Source organism: Fundulus heteroclitus, chromosome 12 (assembly GCF_011125445.2).
Source record: "Fundulus heteroclitus isolate FHET01 chromosome 12, MU-UCD_Fhet_4.1, whole genome shotgun sequence".
NCBI lineage: Eukaryota > Metazoa > Chordata > Actinopteri > Cyprinodontiformes > Fundulidae > Fundulus > Fundulus heteroclitus.
The window spans coordinates 22238298-22260522 of NC_046372.1; the positions used below are offsets into that span (position 1 = coordinate 22238298).

Consider the following 22225-nt stretch of genomic DNA (forward strand, 5'->3'; position numbering starts at 1 on the left):
GCTCCAGAAACAAACCCAGATGCTGGTAAAAAAAAAAAACGCTGGTTCGGAAATCTCTACCTGGTTCAGGTTAGCGTCTCTGCAGCCAGAATAAATGTCCTCTATTAAATAAAGTTATTCCCATGTTCTGTATGTACTTACGGTAAACATATCTAACATAATTTTTGTTTTTTCTCTACAGTATTTAAGAGCATGCAGGAGTCTCTGAACTTAAACGTGAACAAAACTTATTATTCATGTATAAATAATTCTCTGATCTGAACTTTTGCTCTCCCTGTTTTTGATGATTTATGGATTCTGGTTTCATCAAACTGGGCTCATGTTTCCTATGGTACAGGAATATTTGGGAATCCTGAGGAAATCTTTCTAAATGAGCAGACGTGCTCCCAGTTTGTTCTGATCAAAGTGACAGAGATGCAAGTTTAATTTCAGGTCAACTGACCCATTGCTCCTGGAAATATTCTGATTAAACATTTGCAGCAGACAGAAAGGCGGTAAAGATGATCAGAAAATCATTTTTAAATGCAGAAAAGTAAAGAAACTTTGTCTCACATTTAGAAGGCATCAAACTAGTCTGGGATTTTTCTCTAATCACTAAATCTCTGCGTTCTGTGGAGACGAGTGACTCCAGACCTCAGCAGGCTTCAAACCAGCAGCGTTCACCTGTTTCCCTCCAGCTGCTCAGAGAACCTCTCAGACTGAAGGAAACCACCAAGTTTGTTCTGAATAAATGATCTAAATGTCTTCTGTGAATAGAAGTGAGCGTAAATGCTGATAAACGGGGACGTTTGCCTCCAGATAAATATCTGATGTGACCCAGAAGACAGAAGCTGGACCTGTTCTGAGGCGTCTGGCTGCTGAGGGACGGAGCTGCAGCCCGGGGCCTCCAGGTGGGTCCAGGAACGAGGCAGAGGTCTCCCGGTCTGAGTTTGGCCATCAGGAACAGCGGGTCTCTGGAGACGTTCTCGGCGTCAGCTCTGAAAAGGAGACTTATTCAGCCTGACGGAGCGCAGAGTGAGCTCTATGCTGAAGCTGTGAGCAAACAGACCTGGCAACGTCGGCCCCTGAGCTCTCTGCTCCCTGCAGCTCACTGGTGCCCAGGGCCTGCAGCACCTTCTGCATCCTCAGCTCACCTCCTGGCATCTTATCAGAGTTCTGCAGGGCGAGGAGGTCAAATGGTCAGATCAAAGGTCTGCACATTTAGGAGGTAGCAGCCTTTACACTGCAAAAACGGAACTAAAAATAAGTAAAATGTTCTTAAAATCAGTGTATTTGTCCTTGATTTGAGCGGGTAAATAAGATGATTTGCCAATGGAGTTAGATTTTTGCACTTAAAATAGGAACAATTCATCTCCATCATCTTATTTCACGTGCAGGATATCTAATTATCTTATTTTAGGGGTCAAAATACTCATTCCCTCAGCAGATAATCTTATTTACCTGCTCAAATCAAGGACAAATGCACTAACTTTAAGAAGATTTTACTTATTTTTAGATCCTCGGTGTATGAAAGGTTCGGCCGTAAAACTCGAAGGTAAAAAACTGGGATGTCTGATGTGCTCTGGTGCCGTTACCATGGCGACGGCTGTGAGGACGGACGCAGCCCTCTTCAGGTCTCCTTCCAGCTTCCTCGTGCCGCTCCTCTCCCTCTGCAGCCGCTCCTCCAGCAGGGCGATGAGGGACGCTTTCTGGTGGCACTCCTGGCTCCCTGAGGCCAGGTACTGCCTGGAGACGACCAGCAGGGTTCTGGTTCAGGTCCAGATGCTCGGACCGCCGTGCCCCCGTTCACCGGCCGAGCCTCCGACCGTGTCGCGGCTCAGCGAGGACAGGAAGCTCTTACCTGCAGGCCTCACTGTAGTCCAGGAGGCTCTCGTTGGAGCGCTGCAGCTCGTTTATCTGACCCATCAGCAGTTTGCACTTCTTCGTCAGCTTCTCTGATTCCTAACGATTGACAGAATATGTTCCAGATTTTTTTTTTTAAACACAAGATACTATAAAAAACTTCTAGATTTGACTACCCAACACATGAAGAGAGGTGATCAGGAAGTAAGAGCAACCAGACAAACCTTCCTGAGGCTGAAGATTTTGCGGATCAGTTTGAAGTTGAGGATCCTCATCTTAATGGCCGTTCGACACAGACTCTTCAGCCGGTCCTTCTCCACACAGCGGCTCCAGTGGAGCTGGTAGCTTTCCTGCATGGCACACTTGACCTCCATCAGCTTCTCTCTGCGCTCCTTCATCTCCTTCTCAAACATGGAGGACATCTTCAGCTGAATGCTGCTCATCACAGACTTCTTCTTCTCATCGACCAGCCTGTGAGCGGCGGACAGAGAACGGCGAGTCAGAACCGGAGCCTTCAGGCCGACATCGTGACGCAGAATCCTGGCGCCGCTCACTTTCTCTGCTCGATGTAGAACGTGTTGACCACAGAGAGGTGTTGGTGCTCCAGAAGTCTCTGCTCTTCCTTTGCAGACGGGTTTATCACCATCTGCTGCTTCAGGTGGACCAGCTGCACCTTCTGATCTTCTAACCTGGCAGCTGATGAGAGAGCAGGAGGTGAAGGCCGGCTGCAGAAAGGCCTCTCCTACCGTCACGGTCTGTTTCAGGGACTCCTGATGTGACTCGGTTCTCTGTTTCTCCTCCCTCCTGATGATGGAGAGCGAGCTACACGCTGCTGTTCACATGTTTTTCCTTCGGTTCTCTTTCCATCTGTGCCCTGATCAATCTGTGCTCAATCAGCAGCAATCTATGGTCTCTGTAACTAAACCTTCACTGTAGAGAGCAGCTCATTCTCCACAGGTCTCAGCTAATTATTGATAATTGTATAATTCCTCCTTACTAGGCCTGCCGTTAGTGTTTATTGTAATTTATTTCATATTTCATATGCTTTTTTCTGCCCCTCTCCAGGATAAAAAGCTTCTTGCAACCAAGCTACAGCCTGAAAACCTCCTTCCTTCAGTCTCTCAGCAACCAGGACAGCCGTCTGGCCACCGTTTGGTGGCGAGGCCTCGTCTCAGCTGGGAGCCTGACTCTGACTGTGGTTCAGTGTTCTTTGGTGTGGAGACGGTGGATTTAGTATTGCAGCTGTGAGGGAAGAACCCTTTGGTTAAATCTAGGAGCTCTGTTGAACTGCTGTGGAACTGATTAACTATAACCCATAAACTCTGCACAACATTCGCATATTTGCACATTTTGCATCATTGCATCTCCATCTAGCATTACAAATGCTGCCGAACTCTAAATTTTTGAATGCATTCTTGCATAAATGCCCTTTGCACAACCAATTCTGCACTTACAAATGGTTTTTAAAAATACTCACCTGTACTGACTTCTCCTGCATTGTTTACATTTCAGTTGTTTACTTTTAAATCACTGCTGCACCTTATACTGTAATTTAATTTTACTGCAATTTACAAGCTGTATGCAACGAAATCTCGTCCTGTACGCACTCTGTGCGTACAAAATAAGTCTAAGTCTGTGTGGGTGTGGTGGAGGGTAGCTTTGGCATAATTCCTAATGACTGAGCCAGTCTGGTCCCAATAGAAAGGTGCTGCTGCCACCAAGCTCCATCCAGGTCCCCAGAATACGTCTACCAATCACAACACCAACCTGGAACCTTTATAATTATTGTACTGTAATCACCAAAGATGTTTAATTTAGACCTTTCTTCTCTCTAGTGTGAGACGGACCGGCTGGATTGGTTTGATCTGATTTCTTTTAACTTTGCGTCTTTCATGGTGACGGTCCTGGATGCTGGTCTGAATAGTTGCCCCTCCACAGTAACGCTGACCCTGCAGCACACAGGAGCCCAGAGGGAGCAGGTCCAGTAAACGTTGGACCCCAGGAGGGATCCCAACCAGCATCTACCGCCTTTAACTCCCTCAGCAGCTGCTCTCTGAGCTTCCCACTGATTCTGGAATCCTAAAACAAGTTTTAACCAACCAGATCTGCTAAGAGCGGCTTTAACAAAGAAAGATAATGTTTTATAGAGCATCTCCCTCTGGGACGCGCTCCTGTTTGTAGGTCACTTTTCATTCAGACGTTTTAATTATCCGGATGGTTGCTGTTTGTTCTTTTTCTGTTGTGTTTTATCAGACCAGGCCCTGTATGAATGAAGGTTAAATTAGGACAATAATGGATCTTACCCTGCATCTTGTCCTCTGAGCCCAGGTTGTCCAGCTCCTCCTGCAGCTCCTGCTCCTCCTGATTGACCAGCAGCTGCAGGCCTCCTGATTTGTCTCTGTCGGCCTGCAGCTGCTGCTCCACCCGCTCCCTCAGCTCCTGCTCGTCTTTCTCCAACGCGGCGACAAGGTGATGCAGGTACTCCAGAATGTCGCGGGTGTCCTTCTGCAGAGCGCTGGTCTTCAAGACGATGTCTTTGCTCTCTTCCTTTACTTTGTCACATTGAAGCTGGAACCTGCAGGAGGAAACAGAACACGCATGAGGCCCAGAGATAGACGGACACACGGGTGCACTTCTCTGGTCACGACAGCTGAATATTACACTGGGTTTCTGCTTTCCAGCTGGAAAGCTGTTTGCACAACACAACAGAAAGAAAAATCTACTGTGAAAGGATCAGTGTTGGTGCAGGTTGGGCTCAGGTCCTGCAGAACCTGCAGATGAACCCAGAAAAGCAGATGATGGCTGACTGTCACCAAAGAAAAGAACCCTGGAAGATGTGATCTTTTAGTTAAATGTTCCAGTAAATCCACATGTTCCTCTCTCCTCTGTTTCTGCCATCATCATGTTTCCATCTTCATCTTCTTCTTTTGGGTCTGGATTGAGTCTCTACTGCAGGGAGACTCCGACTCCATATACTGTCGGCTTCATGACTCCAGGACTGCATTAACCCACAAATATTCCACTCTAAACTGTCTCTTGCCAAATCATTGATTTTGCTTTTTCACATGTTTTACAGCCAGGACTGTTGAATGCAGCCAGAACTGCAGCATAAAATGAAGAAACACGAGAAGTTTGAGGAAAAGTTGGAGAAGTTGTGGAAGTCAAAGTGTCATGGAGTAAAATCTAAAGTGAGTCGGTGTCTCATTACATGCTTTCATTATGTAAAGCATTTCATTTGTTGGTTTTAGACTTTTAATCTTAATGTAACATGTGGAAAAAATTAAAATGATAAACTTTGTTTATAATTCCATAAGATATATAATAAAATATGAAAATACAAATGTAAAATCCCATGTAGTTCCTTACTGCAGGTGTTTGTGTTCATTAATAGCATTTCAGTGACTTTCTCCTGCATTGTTTACATTTCAATTGTTTACTTTTAAATCACTGCTGCACCTTATACTGCAATTTAATTTTACTGCAATTTACAAGCTGTATGCAACGAAATTTCGTTCTGTATGTACTCTGTGCATACAAAATGACAAATAAAGTTGTCTAAGTCTAAGTCTAGTCTGGGTTTGGGCTCCATAAAGCAGCCTGACCAGGTTTGACTGATTGGAGTTAATTAAACGATAACCTGAAACTCTCTGCTTCCACAGTCATGTTTTCATTTCTTTATGTCTCTGTGAGTTAGTTTGTTATTGTATGAATGTAAATTAAACCAAACCGTTGATCAAATACAAACAGTTAAAATGTACTTTTATCTGCAGTAAAACTGGTTATTTAATGGAGGTGAGTAGCTGTTTGCTGCACAGGTAACGCCATTTTTATATATTTAAACTTATAAACCTGCTCTGTCTTCCGTATGATTATAAAATATAAAATATATGGTTTTCTGTTTCTCACCTCTCCAGCTGTTCATCCAGAAACCGAATCTGGCTCAGATATAATCCCTTTTCTCTGTCCAGGTCGTCGGTTCTGGTTTCAGGGGACTTCATCTTCTGGCTGCTTGCTGGCTATTTGTGTCCTTTACCTGCAAATTTACCTTAATGATAATTAAGGGAATTCAAAGGAAAACAACAGGTGGCTTCTCTATGAACGGCTGTTGCTAGGCAACGATGCGTTCGGTGACTCCTAGGAATTTCCGCTCTCGCAGTAAAGTGTCAGCATTTCTACACAGTTATGTGTTTATTTGGCAGAGCATTCATTCTCTGGGACGGGTCGCCAGTCCATGATGGAATCTTTTCCTGGTTTATTAAATGGGAGGATTGTTGCCGTTTTCCATTTATTTGGAACTTCACCTTCTCTCCAAATTTTATTTAAAAAAGTTGTAATATTAATTTTAATGTTGCTTCTGGTAACCTTCTAAACATTGCATAACATAGATTATCATCTCCTGGAACTGAGTATCCAGTATCTTTAATAACTGTTTTTATTTCATTCATGCTTATATCTTCATCTAATGCTGACACCGATCTATCTTTCTTTTTGTAAATATCATTAAATTCTTTGAGTTTTTGTTCTTTTTGATTCCTATGCATATTTCCTAGGTGCTCCCCACTATGCACTGTTGTAAAAGCCTCACCCAGAACGTCTGCCTTATCTTTATTTAACACTATTTATTGACCGCTAACCAGTGCTGGAATTCTTACCTGACTCCTTTTCCCACCCGTCTTCTTAAACATTGACAAAATATTTTATAATTTAATTTCTGCTCCTATTGAAGAACAATAATTTCTCCAACTTTCCTTCTTAGCCTCTTTAATTATTTTACGAGCCTCTGCCCTTTTCTTTTTATATTTAATAAGATTTTCTCCTGTCAAATTTTTCTGTAGAGTTTTAAATGCTTTATTTCATTCTTTAATAACTCTACTACAATCCTCATTCCACCATGGCACAATTGTTGTCTTTCCTTTAATTGTTGCTTTTGAAATACTAATTTCTGCAGCATTCAGTATATCTTACCTGTTTAGTGCGCTCATCTATATTTCCTTTTAATCTAACTAAATGACTTGTTTGCTCACATACTGTTTTAAAAGTTTGCCACTTAGCTTTATTAGAGCACCATCTTGTTATTCTAATTTCATCTTGTCTAAATAAATTATCTTTAATGATTGTGCTAACAGGAAAGTGATCACTTCCTATTGTGGATTCTCCCTCACACACCATTCACAAAAACTAACTATCAAACTGGAAACTAATGATAAATCCAGACATGACTTAGTTCCTTTATGTAAATCAATTCTTGTTCCCTGTCCATTATTAAGACACACCAGTGACCTTTCATCCATCATTTCCTCTACTATTTTACCATTATTGTCCGTCTGTCTGCTTCCCCATAGGCTATTATGTGCATTGAAATCACCACACCAAACTTCTCTTCTTGTTATTGATCCTGAAATTTTATTAAATACCTCACTTTCTAACTTTTTACATGGGATATAATGGTTTAGAATCCTAATATTACCAATTTTTTCTAAGTTAAATATTTCTACACTTACACATTCATTCTGACCAGGTACTTGATATTCTTTATATGCCAATCCATCTTTAATGAAAGTTGCACAACCTCCTCCATTACTATTGTTACTCCTATCTCTTCTCACTTAACTGTAACCAGGAATTTTAAAATCTAAAGATGGTTTTAACCAAGTTTCCTGCACACATATAACATCTGGAGCTGTTTCTAATTCATGTACATATTTTTTAAATTCTTGACCATTTACTATTAGACTTCTAGCATTCCATTGAAGAATATGTATGACCATTTCTTTTTTATTATTTTCTTGATCATTTCCAACTGAACTCAGAGGTTTATAAGTTTGATCTGCTTGGATCTCTTTCATGTCCAGAAACCGTCCTGCTGCTTCTACAATTGTTTTGATTTTATCACTTTTCTTTTTCATTTGCACTGTAACATTTATAATGTGACAAATGCCACAAATTTATCTTTTTTCACCATCATTATATTTTCATCCACATTACATTTGTGCTTACATGCATTACGTTCAGCTATTGAACTAACAATGATTTGCTTCTGTTTTTTTTTGTCAATCATTATTTTCCTGATTTAAATCTCCTTGATTTATTTCTTTAAGTTATTTGTACTTTCTTTTCTAACTTTCCTTAAAGCCTCAGCATATGAAACCTTCTCTGTTATTTTTATTCTTTGTGCTTGCCTTGCTTCTCTCTGTACTATGCATCCACCATATGCTGCACTATGTTCTCCTCCACAGTTACAACATTTAACTTTGGCGTCTTTATCACCTAGACTTAGACTTAGACTATTTGTCATTTTGTACGCACAGAGTGTGTATAGAACGAAATTTCGTTGCATACAGCTTGTGAATTGCAGTGAAATTAAATTATCGTATAAGGTGCAGCAGTGATTCAAAAGTGAAACAATTGAAATGTCGAAAATGCAGAAGAAGTAACAGTGTACAGGTGAGTATTTTTAAAACCATTTGTATGAATTGATTGTGCAAAGGGCATTTGTGCAAGAATACAGCTTGTAAATTACAGTAACTTTAAATTATAGTGTACGGTGCAGCAGTGATTTAAAAGTCAATAATTTAAAGTGTAAACAATACAGGAGAAAGTCACAGTGTACAGGTGAGTATTAAAAAAAAACACTTTCCACATTCATGTGAACCTCCACATCTTGCACAGCTCATTTTCCCTTTGCACTCCTTTGCTACATGACCCATTCTCTGACAAACAAAACACCTTATTGGATTGGGAATGTATTATCTCACCCTGAAGTTTATGTAGCCAATCTGCACAGATTCTGGTACCACATTCTCAAACTGTAATATTATTGCCATGGTGTCTTTAACAACTCCATCTTATTTGTGTTTTATCCTTGTTGCTTCAATAACTTTGCCTCCTTTAATTTCTTGTTTGATTACATCAACTGTCATGTCAAGTGGAACTCCTGTAATTACTTAATCTTAGCTGCATCAGGGATGTATATTTTGATTCTTTCACCTACAAGAGTTGACATTTTGAGAATCTGTTCTTGTTGTTTTTTGCTAACAGCAGAAATTAATATCTTCAGATTGTTCATTAATCTGGCTGACTTGATTCATCCAATTTCTTTCTCAATTGCTTTAGTTAGTTTTATCGGATGTAAGTGACCTCCCTCTTTTTTAAAGTCGACTGAAACGTCCCACTCCTCTTCCTCATTTGCTCGTTGCACTTGTTTTTCTGGGCTTGTGTTTGTCTTTTTACTTCTTTCCTCTCTAATCTCACTCCCATCTGACCAACTTCTATCTCTTTCCTGTCTTTGCCTCATTTCTCGCTTTCTCCTTGAAGATCTACACATCATCCACTCCATTTCCTCTCCACTATTTCCAGCTGATGTGGAAGCCATAAAGCTACATTCAATGTACAGCTCATGCAATCCGCCAAAAAGTGATCAACTCCTACCGACTTCTCACTCCGCTGGTAAACCTCCTTCCTTCTGCTACAATGACGGTCAACGTCGAGACACTCAGAGGAAAAACACACTCTCTTAGAGGGACCAGTTAACCTGACCGTCATGTTTTTGGTCTGTGGGAGGAAGCCGGAGTACCCGGTGAGAACCCACACGTGGACAAGGAGAACAAACTCTTTGCAGAAGACCCCAGGCTGGGATTCAAACCCAGGACCTTCTTGCTGCAAGGCAGCAGTGATAGCCATCACTGTGCAGCCCCCAAACCTTTATAAACTATATATTCTTCATGTCCACATTAATAATTCTCAGTCCTCTGAGCTCTGAGCTCAGATGCATTAAATCTAAAATTGCTGCTTCTTTACTCAAGCGACCAGTCAATTGTTTTCCTGCTTGATTCGTCAAAAGAAGCGTTGTGTTTTCGCAGCATTTGCTTTTCCAGCTCATCTGTCAGTTCTCACGCACTGCAAAAACGGATCTAAAGGTTAAAGTATCTTAAAGTTCTAAAAGTTAGTGTATTTGTCCTTGATTTTAACAGGTAAATAAGATTATCTGCCAATGGAATGAGTATGTTGACCCCTAAAATAAGATAATTAGATATACTGCACTTGAAATAAGATGATTGAGATGAATTGTTCCCCTTTAAGTGCAAAAATCTAATTCCATTGGCAAATGAGCTTATTTACCTGCTCAAATCAAGGACAAATGCACTCATTTTCAGAATATTTTACTTATCTTTAGTTCCGTTTTTGCAGCGCAGGGACCGTTTGTCTCCTTTTCTGACTCAGTAATTAGAAACATCAGCCGCAAACTAATAAATACAGAAAAGTCAGAGTAAAACTGACTGGGAGCCACAAACCACGCTCCTGCATTCGCTGGTTCACATCTTTATCTTTATTTTATGTTTTTCTTCTTCTCTGCAAACCAAAACTGGTCCCATTGTCAGATTTCTGAGGAAGAACAGCGCTGACCAGTTTGTTGTAATACTACAGCTGAAGCAGAGGTCCCTAACCCCGTTCCTCAAGGCCCACAGTCCTGTATTCTAGACAGGTCCTCCTTCAAAACACCTCCTCTAAAGGACGTCATCTCCTCCTCTGCATGCCACCAGGTTCTGCAGAACCATGGTGAAGATATTTATACTAGGCTTATGACAACATGTATAAATCAAACTGTGCAGCACGGGGCCCTGGGGACCACAGCTGGTGGCCCTTCCTCCAAACCGTTAGCTAACAGCTCCCTCTGCAGATCTATAGCAGAGTAACATCTGCTGACAGGAAAAGATGGATCATTACAGGTTTTCCTAAAATCTGGCAGCAAAAAAAAGTGACGTGTATCAGAGGAGGCCGCACCGCCATCCTGAAATTAAGCATTTAATACATTCCTTTTCTGTTCGATATTCAACATTTTTATAGTCAAAATCGCTGGATTTAATATAATATAATATAATATATTTAAAGAATGTCTCTGACATATATAGTCTGTTTAATTGGTCATAAATATGCGTAATAAAAAGAGGAAATAAAAGCCCTTTTTTTCTTGCTGTCGTTTTGTTTGCAGAATAGAATTGATTAAATTTAGAAATAAAGCTTCTTAAACAACAAAATATTCTAATGAAGGTGCAAACTGAAACATAAGCATCTATTTTGGGTTCATATGTTTGTAGATCCGACTCCAGAAGCATCACTGCCCCACTGGTCGTGAACCTCCCGGCTAGAAATGAAGATGAAAATAACCTGTTTGGCTCAGAGTCAGCAGCACAAAGTTAGAGAGAAATGTGATAAAAATATACTGACTTTATGTGCTGAAAACAGTCAGAAGAAAGAAAAGAGAATAAATAGATGATTTCAGCAGCAAACGTCTGCACCCGTTTGATTAAAAGCTGAGAAATCCTTCCTGGACCAAAGAGCTTCCAGCAGGTGGCGCAACAAGGCCAGCCAAATAAATTAGCAACAGTGCGTTTGAAGCTGCTTCCCAGCCAGAAATAAAACATGACTGTGCAGAAAGTTCTGCAGCATCGGACAAAAACACATCCTGGACAGAAAGGTTTGCTGATGCAGCTGCTGATTCCTGCAAGAAAAACACGACGAGCCCCTTTGACAGCAAAGGATGGAGGGTTAGATTTTTAAAGCACATAAAAGCTGCAGAAATAATGAATTCCCAGATGTTTAAAGAGCAAAAGAAGCCTCATGGAATAAGAATCTGAGGCTGAACTCTTATGAAACTCTGGATTTTCCTGTTTTGTCTTAGTTTTTTTTTATCTGTGATGAGTTGTTTTTTAGGGGGGGGGGGGGGTCTGGAAACTGGTCTCAGGTATTAGATGATGGCCGTTGGATCATCTGTGTGGGCTTGAAACTGAACCCACAGCTGTTATCTGATCTCTCTGCAGGTGTCCCTGATCCTCTGCTCCCTGCAAACAGATAAAACTCTGTTAACCGAGCAGAAATGATGCAGACTCACTTCCTTCTTCCTTATCATGCATCAGCAGGATGCACCGATTCCCCCCGTTACAGGACGAGCTCATTAAGCCTTAGGGTCTGAGTAATGGGGGCTGAATGCATATGCATGCCGCACTTTTCAGAAACTATGGAGCAGCTTCCTTTCTGCTTTACGTTTCTGCTCTGCTCTCTGTTGTTCTGGATCATAAACTCCAACTCAGACACATTTCTGTGGAGCAGAGCTGTTTCTCTGGGGGGAAGCACTCGGCTAAAGCGCTGAACCGTCCTGCATTCGTCCATATTGTCCGTCCCATCTGCCTGACCGTCCTACAGTATTTTAACAGGTTCTTGATCCGCGGTTCTTCTGGCTTTCTGAAGGTTTTTAAATGAAGCCGTGGTAGTCTCCCACTGTGGGCCAAGTTCTCAGCTTGTTGGAGCCAGAATGCTGTTTTCAGGCTCTTGTCTGTGAGATTTTCCACAAATTTAACAGAATAAATGGAGACAACCTGCGTCCCAGTCAGCAGCTGAGGATCTGTTTCAGCTTTTTGAGATTTTGGTCTGTTTCAGCTGAATTAGTTTGTCCCTTGAGTTCAGGATTCCTTTCATGCCTCAATGAGACAAATTCAGAGGTTTACACCTTTTTTTTATCTGTTTACATGTTAACAGAAGGTTTTCCATCAAAGCTGGACAGGAATCTCCCTATTTTGCACATTCGCCAGGAAGTCTCCATCTGCGTGGGATCAGCAGAAGTTCTGCCGGCGGAGCGGGTCCGACGCAGCTGATGCGGTTTCCACAAGAGAGAAACGCGCTGCGGATGCAAATATGCGATGGTTAAATAAACCGTTGGGTGTGTGAGGCCCACACAGCTCAGACCAGGAAGCTGAGGTCAGAGAAAGCAGAAAACACCTCCCATTGTCTCTACCTGCGTATCCATGCAGGGTCATGGCAGGTTCTGGTCTCATCAGGTCCATCCTGGACACGTCTCCAGTTCACCACCAAGGACAGACAATCACTCACTCTCACTCCTAGAGTCCAGTTAACCAGAGTACCTGGATATGACCCAGGCATGCACAGGGAGAACGTGCAAACTCCATGCAGAAAGGCACCAGGCCGGGATTTGGACCAAGGACCTTCTTGCTGCAGAGCACCGTGGAGTCCAACACAGATCTACCCGCCTGCAAAGCCCTGATAAAATGTCCGGTTTCTGTGACATAATCATGTAAATTCATCATCTCAGAGTAAATATTTCAGTTTGCAAACATTTAAACTGACACCGGTCTACAGAACCTTGGAGGTTTTCCCCAAACCTCTTGAGCAACAGGACGCCTCGTCTCCACAGCGTCTTCTGGAGACCCAAAGAGTTTCTGTCAGACTGAGCTCTGCAGTCTGGCCCGCTTGATCCGAAGCTTTAATCGTCCTGTTCTGGTTTCATTCTGTTTTAGATCCGGGTTCTGTTTGGACTCACAGTGGTGCCTCGCCTTCAGAACCAGACACCTGCGGGTTTCAGGTCCAAACTGACCGGTTTGGGCCAAAAGCCAACAGAATATGTAATTAAAGATGAAAAAAAAACTAATTAGGAAAAATAATTTTCCTGGAATTTTAAAAGGCGTCTGAAACGTTTTTCTGCGTTTTTCTTCATGTTCTCCTCATCGATGTACGGGTTCTCACCAGGTACTCCAGCTTCCTCCCACCTGTGTGACCTGTGGAGGACAGGTGAGCTGCTCAGGTGAGCTCTGGAGACGGGCGTCGGCCCACCTGCGACCCTGAAAGTATAAAAGGGTGGAGATGATGGGAGGATGGAGCTGTTTTATGAAACAACTGCAGTTATCTGTTGCATTAAACTCATTGTTTCAGTAAATGAACCACAAACCAGTCTATTGTTATAGAGGCTTTATGGATATAAAAACTGTTCAGTTTGATCTCTGGTCAGTTAACTTAAGTCCTAGTCTTTAAGTCAGTTTTAATCTAAGCAGGTTTTAATAAAAGCAGATTAAAACTGTCAGAAATCCACCTGCAGAAGAAGAAATGGAGAAACTTTTGCCATTTAACGCTCGTCAGAACCTCCTAAACTGTTTCTCCTTTAAAGGAGTTCCATACTCCACTTGTTGAGGATTTCTGCGTAATGTGGCTGGCAGCTTATAAATACCTGAGCACGCTCCTCCATCCGCCTCGGGCCCAATCTGTACCGAAGTAACCGTGGAGACGGCAAACATCAGCGCCGTCGGCTCCGGCCCCGTTACTAAACCAGGATAATAACCGGTCTGAATGTCTGTAATGGGACAGCATGGACCTGTTCAGGGTGGGTCTGGGTTTGTTTAATTAACTCTCATTATGTGTAATCCTCAAACAGAACCTTTGGTTATTTTTATCCAGACTGACACACGGATAATGTGTGGTTCGGTAAATAGTCCAGAACATCTTTGTAACCGGGGAACCGAGCCACCTCCCAAACCAAAACTAACCCTGTGACGGTCTGCAGGTTCTGGTTCAGGGCGATGCAGAGACCGATTGACCCAGCAGTCCTGGTTCTGGACCGAGGCAGGAGGAGTACCCAGAGAGCTGCATGGAGACGCCACGCAGAGAGCCCTCAGGATGGGATTTCAACCGGGGACCTTCTCTCTGCAGAGCAACAGCGCCACCAACTGCAGACAAGAGAGAACCAAGGAGACGGTTCCCCATGCATACCAGAACCGGGTCTAACCGGACCCTCCTGTTTGGGGGTTTCAGGTGTTTGGTGGCCGGTTTCCATCTTCCCTTCATCAGTTCTGGAGAACTTTGAGTTGTCTTGGTTCATATCATCAGCTTTTCTCCAGTTACTGATGACTGTTCTACTGTAAATATAAACCAGTTTGATGGGATCTTTATTTTTTAAACGTTACCCCAGTAAATGCAACCATTACTGCCCACCACCCTCTGGTCCTCTGCTTTTTCTCTTCTCCTGGTTGCATGAATGAAATGTTGCGTCATCCTCATGCTTGTTAAAACACACCAGATGAAAACATCTCCTCTGGGTCCTTCTGCAGGTTCTGGTGGCTCTGGTAGACAAACAGGCCGTGGTTAATTAACATTTTGATTATATTATAGCTGCAATCAACTGGACTTCATGAGGCTGGACTCTGGAGTCTTGGAGTGGACGTTGAGAGGAAACTTGATGTGAATTCATGTTAAAATAAAAACTGAATTAAGGTACGTTCACAGTCAATGTACAGGCCAAATGTTCGCCTGGGTCGTTTGTCATTGGTCGCTTCACACTCCGCCAATCAATCCCAGCCCTCTTCACCGCGTCATCGAATAGGAGGAGAGGATTTTACTGAGCGGTGCTGTATGTCATGTAGAACCGAACGGCAGCCCAGGGTCCACCAGATCCTCCAGGTCGAGTACCACCACCTGTAGCTGCTTCTGGATGGAGGTCGCCTCCAGCGGTACTTCCGTCTGTCCAGGACCCAGCATGAGGAGCTAATAACAATATTTATCAATCGACAGAAAAAAAGGGTCAATAAAAAGTTCAATAGAATAACAGTTTTCCTTCCTTATGCATTCTAACCATGTAGGTTAATATTACAGTCATTAAATCCTTCCAACCAATCACAACGCAGACCCAGGAACCAAGCTCCGCCCCCTTCAAAGAGTTCAGAGAGCACATGTTCTTTTTTCTTTTATAAAAACTTGTGGTTTTGGTAAAAACTTGGTTGAATGAAGGGTTGAGTTTGAATTTAGTGTTTGTGTGTTTATCTAAAAATACGTTGCTAAGCAACAGCATTACATGACCAGGGCTGCACTTAAAATACATGTTTTGAATTTGTTGATAATTATTGATATCGATCAACACGATTTATATTTTATCGATATGCTTTTTTGTACATTGTCCAGACCTACTTTATTAGCAGTTTTGTTTTCTCTCTATTCGTGCATTTCTACCGCGCTGTTCGCAGTTCTGCTTCGTTCTCTTTGCCAAATTCGTGCCATTTTATTTATTTTTTATCCTGAGGCAGAACAAATTCTAGCCGCGGCCTGTTAATCCGCTCCTGATAATATGCAAATCACTCGCTCCAAGCGTCTTGGTGAACGCACTTCAAGCATTTTTCCTGTTGAAATTAAAAAAACAAAGAAACAATCAGTTTATTCAGATACAGGAAGAAACATTTTATTAACCTCAGGAAGAACTGTTTACCCTGAAGTAGAGTGGAAAAACACTGATGACCCCACTTTACTACGACCAGATGTTTTACTGCGTGTGTGTATCATTGGTGGACATTCCCTGCTTCCTCTCTGACCACACACACACACACACACACACACACACACACACACACACACACACACACACATCCTGAACTTTCCCCATCGACCCTCTGATGAGCTGCTGAGTCACTGAGCGGCTCTCTGCTGCTTCTCAATATTTACTCTGAGCGGCTGCTTTTCATTGGACGACCAGAGTTTGGTCCTCAGGAACCCAGCGGTGTTTGCAGCGTCTGATGAAGAAGTGACTGCTGACTGTAGGAGAACACAGCGGCGGAGGAACGTCCACGATGAATGTGAAACATGGCCAGGCAAATTTAGAACACATTTCAAAGTGCTTTACATGATTAAAATATAGGAAAATAAAGACAGAATAAAAGCAAGTTGGAATAAAATGTAGAAACAAAATAAAACATGGGAGAATAGAAACTATTAAAAACAAACATTAAAAACAGTTGGACTACAAAGTTAAACTAATGATGTTTCAGTAAAAAAGTTTAACTAGAACAGTCAAAGGTAATCCTAAACAAATGTGTTTTAAATCTTGATTTAAAGGAACTCTGGCTTTCAGCACTTTTCCAGTTTTCTGGGAGTTTGTTCCAGATCAGTGGAGCATAGGAACTAAATGCTGCTTCTCCATGTCTGGTTCTGGTTCTGGTTCTGGTTCTGCAGAGCAGGCTGGAGCCAGAAGACCTGAGTGGTCTGGAGGGTTGATGCCCTGATAACAAGTCTGTGATGGATTTAGGTGCTAATTCAGGGATTTATAGACTAAAAGAAGGATTTTAAAGTCTATTCTCTGAGATGTTGGAACCGTTCTGGGTTCTTCTTCACCTTCTGCTTTGAAGCTGAAGGTTCAGCGCGGGTCACATGAACCTAAGAGATGTTTTCCATCTGGAGCAGGTTTGTGTTTTCTTTTGCCCGAGGACCGTTTAGTTCAGACTCCACCCGGCTCAGATGTGTCTGAGTTCTGCTGCCAGTGATAAATATGCTGCTTTGTCCTCATCTTATTATTTAATCTATGACTTTTTTTATTCATTTCTTTCTTGTGTTCATTTTATTTCTCCGTCTGAGAACCAGAACACGTTTGTTGTAATATTTGCAAGACTGTGCACTGACATATAATCTTATCTTATTACTTTACTGTTTATTTTTTGTTATTTGATTAAACCTGAATATTGTGTTCATCTTTAATTTTGTTTCATTATTTTTAGTCTTCAGGCTGTGTGTGACGCAGGAGGCAAAGTGTGTTGAAATATCAGCCTGTTAACATCTGTTCTCCAATCAGGAATTCATTAGAAACGACTAACGACCTCAGCGGGTTCTTTATTAAAACCCTTGGAAACATCCAGGAAAAGCATCATTGTTCAGCGTTACTCAGATCTGACTCCTTATCGGGACGATTGGAGAGTGGTGGAAAAGGAGAACTGGATCAGAACCTTATCCTGCTGCTGAAAGCTGAGATTTAGATGAGATGAACAGAGACGCCTCTGAAGAGCTGCAGCTGTTTGCATTCTTAGATCCACAACATCTAGAACGTGTCATAGAACCCAGCGGTCCTGCTGATTCCACCTTCTCAGTGTTTCACTGGGTCAGATTCTGTTAATAACCCAAATCCTTCAGTGACAGAGAGCTGCATCCGATATGCTCTAAACCAGGGATGTAAAACTCATTTCTACATGGGGCCACTTTGGGGTAAGGAAGTCATTAAAAGAGCCGGTTGCTCCTGCGTAGATGATACTTTTGATTTCACAATTTCATTTCAGTTCACATAGAAAACTAAAGAAGTCCAAGGTAACATAAACGTAGCACCTTAGACCCAGTTTATACAGTTTATCTGCAAAAATGTTGATATCGGGGTGAGTTACACTTTAAACTCATCATTTTGCATCACTTGTTCTCTTCTTGGACATTTCTGGGTTGTTTTAATGCATTGTGGGAAAACTGACATCCATGTTATACAATTTAAAAGGATATATGCCTTTACTTTATGACATGATCTGCCTCTTTTGGCCTTTGAGGGCCGGACAAATTGCCTTGACGGGCCATATCTGGCCCGCTGGCCTTAAGTTTTACACATGATCCAAGGAGCGCTTCCTCAGGTCCTTCATCCCAGCTGCTGTTAAAACCTTTTAACTTTAAAATCTCTGCTGCTCACAACAGACTCAATAAATGTCTACAGCATGCTATCGGTTGCACGTTTTATTGATTTGATCAATAGATTCTCAGATGCTGATGTCTGTTTGAACACATTTAGCTTCTCTAGGAGTTTATTTCCATAATCCTGCATTTTGCAGTTTTAAATCATCGTTCAGTAAACCATACAACTGTTTTCCTTTTCTTCTAACTTTTCAACATTTCACATTTTTATCTGAATCTGATTTATTATTAATTATTATGTAGTATACACTATTTTTGCTTTCTGAAAAGTTCTTTCTCTGCTGGTGTACAGCTTAACCTTTAAAATGTTGCTCTGTTCATATAATTTAATCTGGTGTGTAACTCCTGAGTTTTCTAATTGTTTTTGCCACCGTGGGACAATAAAAATGTCTCTATTCCATTAATTTGTGGAAAAGTGGCCAGTAAATGCAACAGGTTCATTTTGGGACAGGTGAGGATCGCTCCGGGTACAGCGAGTCATTTTCATATCTGAGGTTTTTCCTCTGCACACGCCAGCCGCCTCCCACAGACTGTGGGCCCGGGGCTGGTTACAGTAGCTCAGCTGTCTCCCAGCTACCGCCTGTTTGTCCTCTGCGTCGACCTCACAGATGCTGACTTTAGAGGGGGAATAATGAGCTGGTTGCACGAAAACAGGGTCGTGTTTCTGAGCAGAGGAGGATTTGGTGGAGGCAGACAAAGCAAAGCGGGGGAGGACGAGGGAGTGGAGGTCAGAGAGCAGGACGGCGCGTTCAGCTCAGAGAAATAAGAGCTCATTAAACAAAAAACGAAACTTTAATCCAGAGGTTTATCCTGCATGCTGCAGAGGAAGCTGGGTGAAAATTACCTGCATAAACTTTTTATTTTTTAGAGCCTTTTCTGTGATGATTAAAGTGGACCATCAATGTTATAATGTTGTCAGGATGCCCAGAAATACAGACTTCTGCATTTTAAATGTCAACATTGTTTCACTGAGCGACAGCAACTTCATTAAGAATTGTGTAATAATTACGCTGTTTGTGTTTCAGTTTTCTTTTTCTTTTATTCGTTACCTCGTTGTTTATTATGTTCTTAACGTCTTGCCATATTTGGTTGTGATTTTTCTTTTGCCTGTGGGCCACACAGATTCAACTCTTTGTGTTTAGTTTCTTAGTTTATTCTCATTTTTGTTCTTTGTGAGAATAAAACATATCAGAGTTGCTCTTTCTCATTGCTTAGTTGTTAGTTCAGCTCCCTTTGTGTTAATTAGTCTCCCCCCTCAGCTTCCCTGCTTACATTCAGCCTCAGCAGGTCCACATTTCTCCTCTATAGTTCCACTCGAGTTTTCTGTTTATCATCAAACCTTCTCCGTACTCATCCTGCATTTTACTTTTAGAAACAACATCCAAAACCACAAAATGAGGATTCCTTTATTCACATCTGAGGAAATAAAATCAGTGTGAATAAACACCTCACATGGGGAAAAAAACTGTGTAAAAGGTGAATTTCACTTCTAATTTAGTAACAGAAAGTTAAAAAATACAAACAAAATTCAATTTACTGTGTAAAAACCAGATCTAACCATTTATTACTGGGTGCCTTCAAACAAGAGAAAATTGTCCTAAAGTTTAATCATTCTTTGAACATGGATGACTAATTTAAAATATTTAAATCATAAAGTCCAGAAAGTTTTACATCAGTTGAATTTTTTTAAATAAAAGACTAGATTTTCCTTTAACTTTCAGCCCACTGATAGCTTCTGTTGTTCAGGTAGCCTGACCTGCTGCAGACCCCCAGCTGTGGGCTGCAGAGGAGCCAATGGCCTTCAGACTCCTCCCTGCCTTCATGTTTGTTTCTCTGTTGGCATGCCGACCTTAATGACGAGTATCCAGCGAACAGCTTCAGCTTTCAGATCCTCCTCGTCTTCTCCTCAGAGGGTGTAGCAGCACAGAGAAACACCTGGACTCAGATCCACTCAGGACCCAGACCCAGAATCCCACAGAACACCCCGGGAAGTCCACATCTTCATCTTATGGCTCTGAAATCCATGTTTGTCTTTAAGGCACGCAGCTTTCTGGTCCCGCTGTGGATTTGGAGAAGTCCTTCAGCTTCGGCCACACTGAGGTCGCCTGGTAAAGATACGCAGACCAGAAATATGAGCAGAATACACTGGAATAAACCAAGGATATTAAAAATAAATGCAGTTTGCCGTGTTGGGGTTTATTTGGTCATGTGAAAATAAAGCTGCTCAGGACTGGGGGGGGGGGGGGTGTTAACTGGAGCAGAGAAGCTGTGGCAGCGGTGGTTGTTTTTTCATGCTGTCATAAGGGATGGGAAACATATACAATATACATCTACACATTAGTTATCAGCCATAAAACTAATGTTAATGTTGGATTTATTTATTTATTATGTATTTTACCTTTGCAATGTGATTTTTAATTTTATAGTACTCATCAATTTGTAACTTTGTTTTCCTGGATCAGCTTTAATTTGCATTCTGCTGGAAGCTCTATGTACGCTGCATCAGTTGTCCATCAGTAACAATGTCTCAGCTGTTCTGTCCCTGTTAAAATAAATAAGATAAAATAAAATCAAATAAATGAAAGTCCTGTCTGACATCTCACAGCCCGGCCACACGCTCTTTAATCTTCTGCATCCAGGCAGGTATAAGATAAGATAAGCTTTATTGATCTCACATTGGAGAAATTCACACGTCACATCGGCTCAGTAATCAATAATCAGAAGAAGGTGTCAAGTAGGACAAGGTGCATCAGGTATATACAGTGTGTCATTGTTTATACTGTGGATCAAAAGAAGTAGATAAGAAAATAAGAATAAAAATACAAAATAGAAATAAGGCAGAGGATGTCTTATGTACATTCACGGTGGCTTATATACATGTGTATTAACATATATTCAGGTGTAATAGCAGCAGAAGTCACTTCTTTCAGGATTATTGCACAGTGTATTAAATAGAATTGCACATTAGTTATTGCATGTTGGTTATTACAGTTACAGTTATAGTTTAGGAGTTTAAGAAGAAGGAAACCCGTGGACTATACGACTCCTAAACACCGACTCCACCAGCTGGAATGAGCCAATAATGTACATTATTGATAATAACTGTTTTTGCACTCCCACCCCAGCATATGATGAATAAATTATAATTTTTATGTACTTTAAGTACAAATTCTTGTGCAATATATAATTACGACCTACTGTCCAGAAACAGTGAGGCTCTATAAAAGTCATCATATAACGTGAAAGTTGTCCAATAACTTAAACCTGTATCTGTCATCTTGGTGCATCCCTGGTGATTTTATACACATTAATTTTGTATTTTTACTCCAGAAGAACCTTTATTTCTATATTTCCCTATGGTGACACGTGGTGACAATAAAGATTGTTGTTTTTTTATTTTGTTTTCTCAAAGTGGACACAATCATGCTTTTTATTCTGTTCATATTGAGCAGACGCTTCCAACCAAAGCGGGGCTTGAATAAACCTGGAAACTCCCTTCCTTTCATGCTAACGCTAATGGATGAGGGTGAATTCTTTAGACCGTGATCACAGCTCGGAGAAATCTGCAGAATTAAGCTGCAATAATTGATTGTCAAGCTGAAACAGGCTCAGGCTGAAGGTTTGCTGACAGAGACCAAGCCTTTTCCTCTGAGCACATCTGAACCAACACGCTGGCATTCTCCCACCACACCAGAGCAAACAGCGGAAAGCTTCACACACCTAAAGGCCGGTGAGACACCTGACAAGCATCCCAGGAAGAGGCGTGAGAAACAATTCCAGGACAGGGGTGGATGCCGCTTCCTTATTAAAGGTGGTTTTTAAAGATCCGTTTTCTCAATAAGACTGGACGGGGTGAAAGTGGTGAATCTGCAGGTTTCAACACAGATCTTAGTCATTTCCACTTTCTGAAACCGATTTCTACTCGGCTGCAGCAGACAGAAAGTCTAAAAGCTTTCGCCGCTCATGAAGAGAGCGATCCGCGGACGACGGAGCTGCAGCAGAAACATCAGATGGGTCGGTTCTGCTGGTTCCGCTGAGAGGAGAACCCAAGGTGTTAGCTGAGGAGGAGGACAGGGGATGGAAATCCGCTGAGATGGAACAGCAGTCACTCTTCTTTTAG

At 41.8% G+C, this 22225-nt stretch overlaps 1 protein-coding gene across 1 annotated transcript; it reads right to left on the reverse strand.

Annotated features, from left to right (window-relative positions):
• Positions 1-971: 971 nt before the first annotated feature.
• On the reverse strand, positions 972-5885 carry LOC118564768 (cilia- and flagella-associated protein 157-like). Its single transcript, XM_036143721.1, has 8 exons — positions 5749-5885; positions 4146-4417; positions 2397-2538; positions 2067-2313; positions 1841-1941; positions 1575-1725; positions 1049-1155; positions 972-999 (listed from the first exon to the last, which is right to left on the reverse strand). Exons 1-8 carry the CDS (start codon positions 5838-5840, stop codon positions 972-974), a joined length of 1140 nt encoding a protein of 379 aa, XP_035999614.1. The 5' UTR covers positions 5841-5885.
• Positions 5886-22225: the final 16340 nt, after the last annotated feature.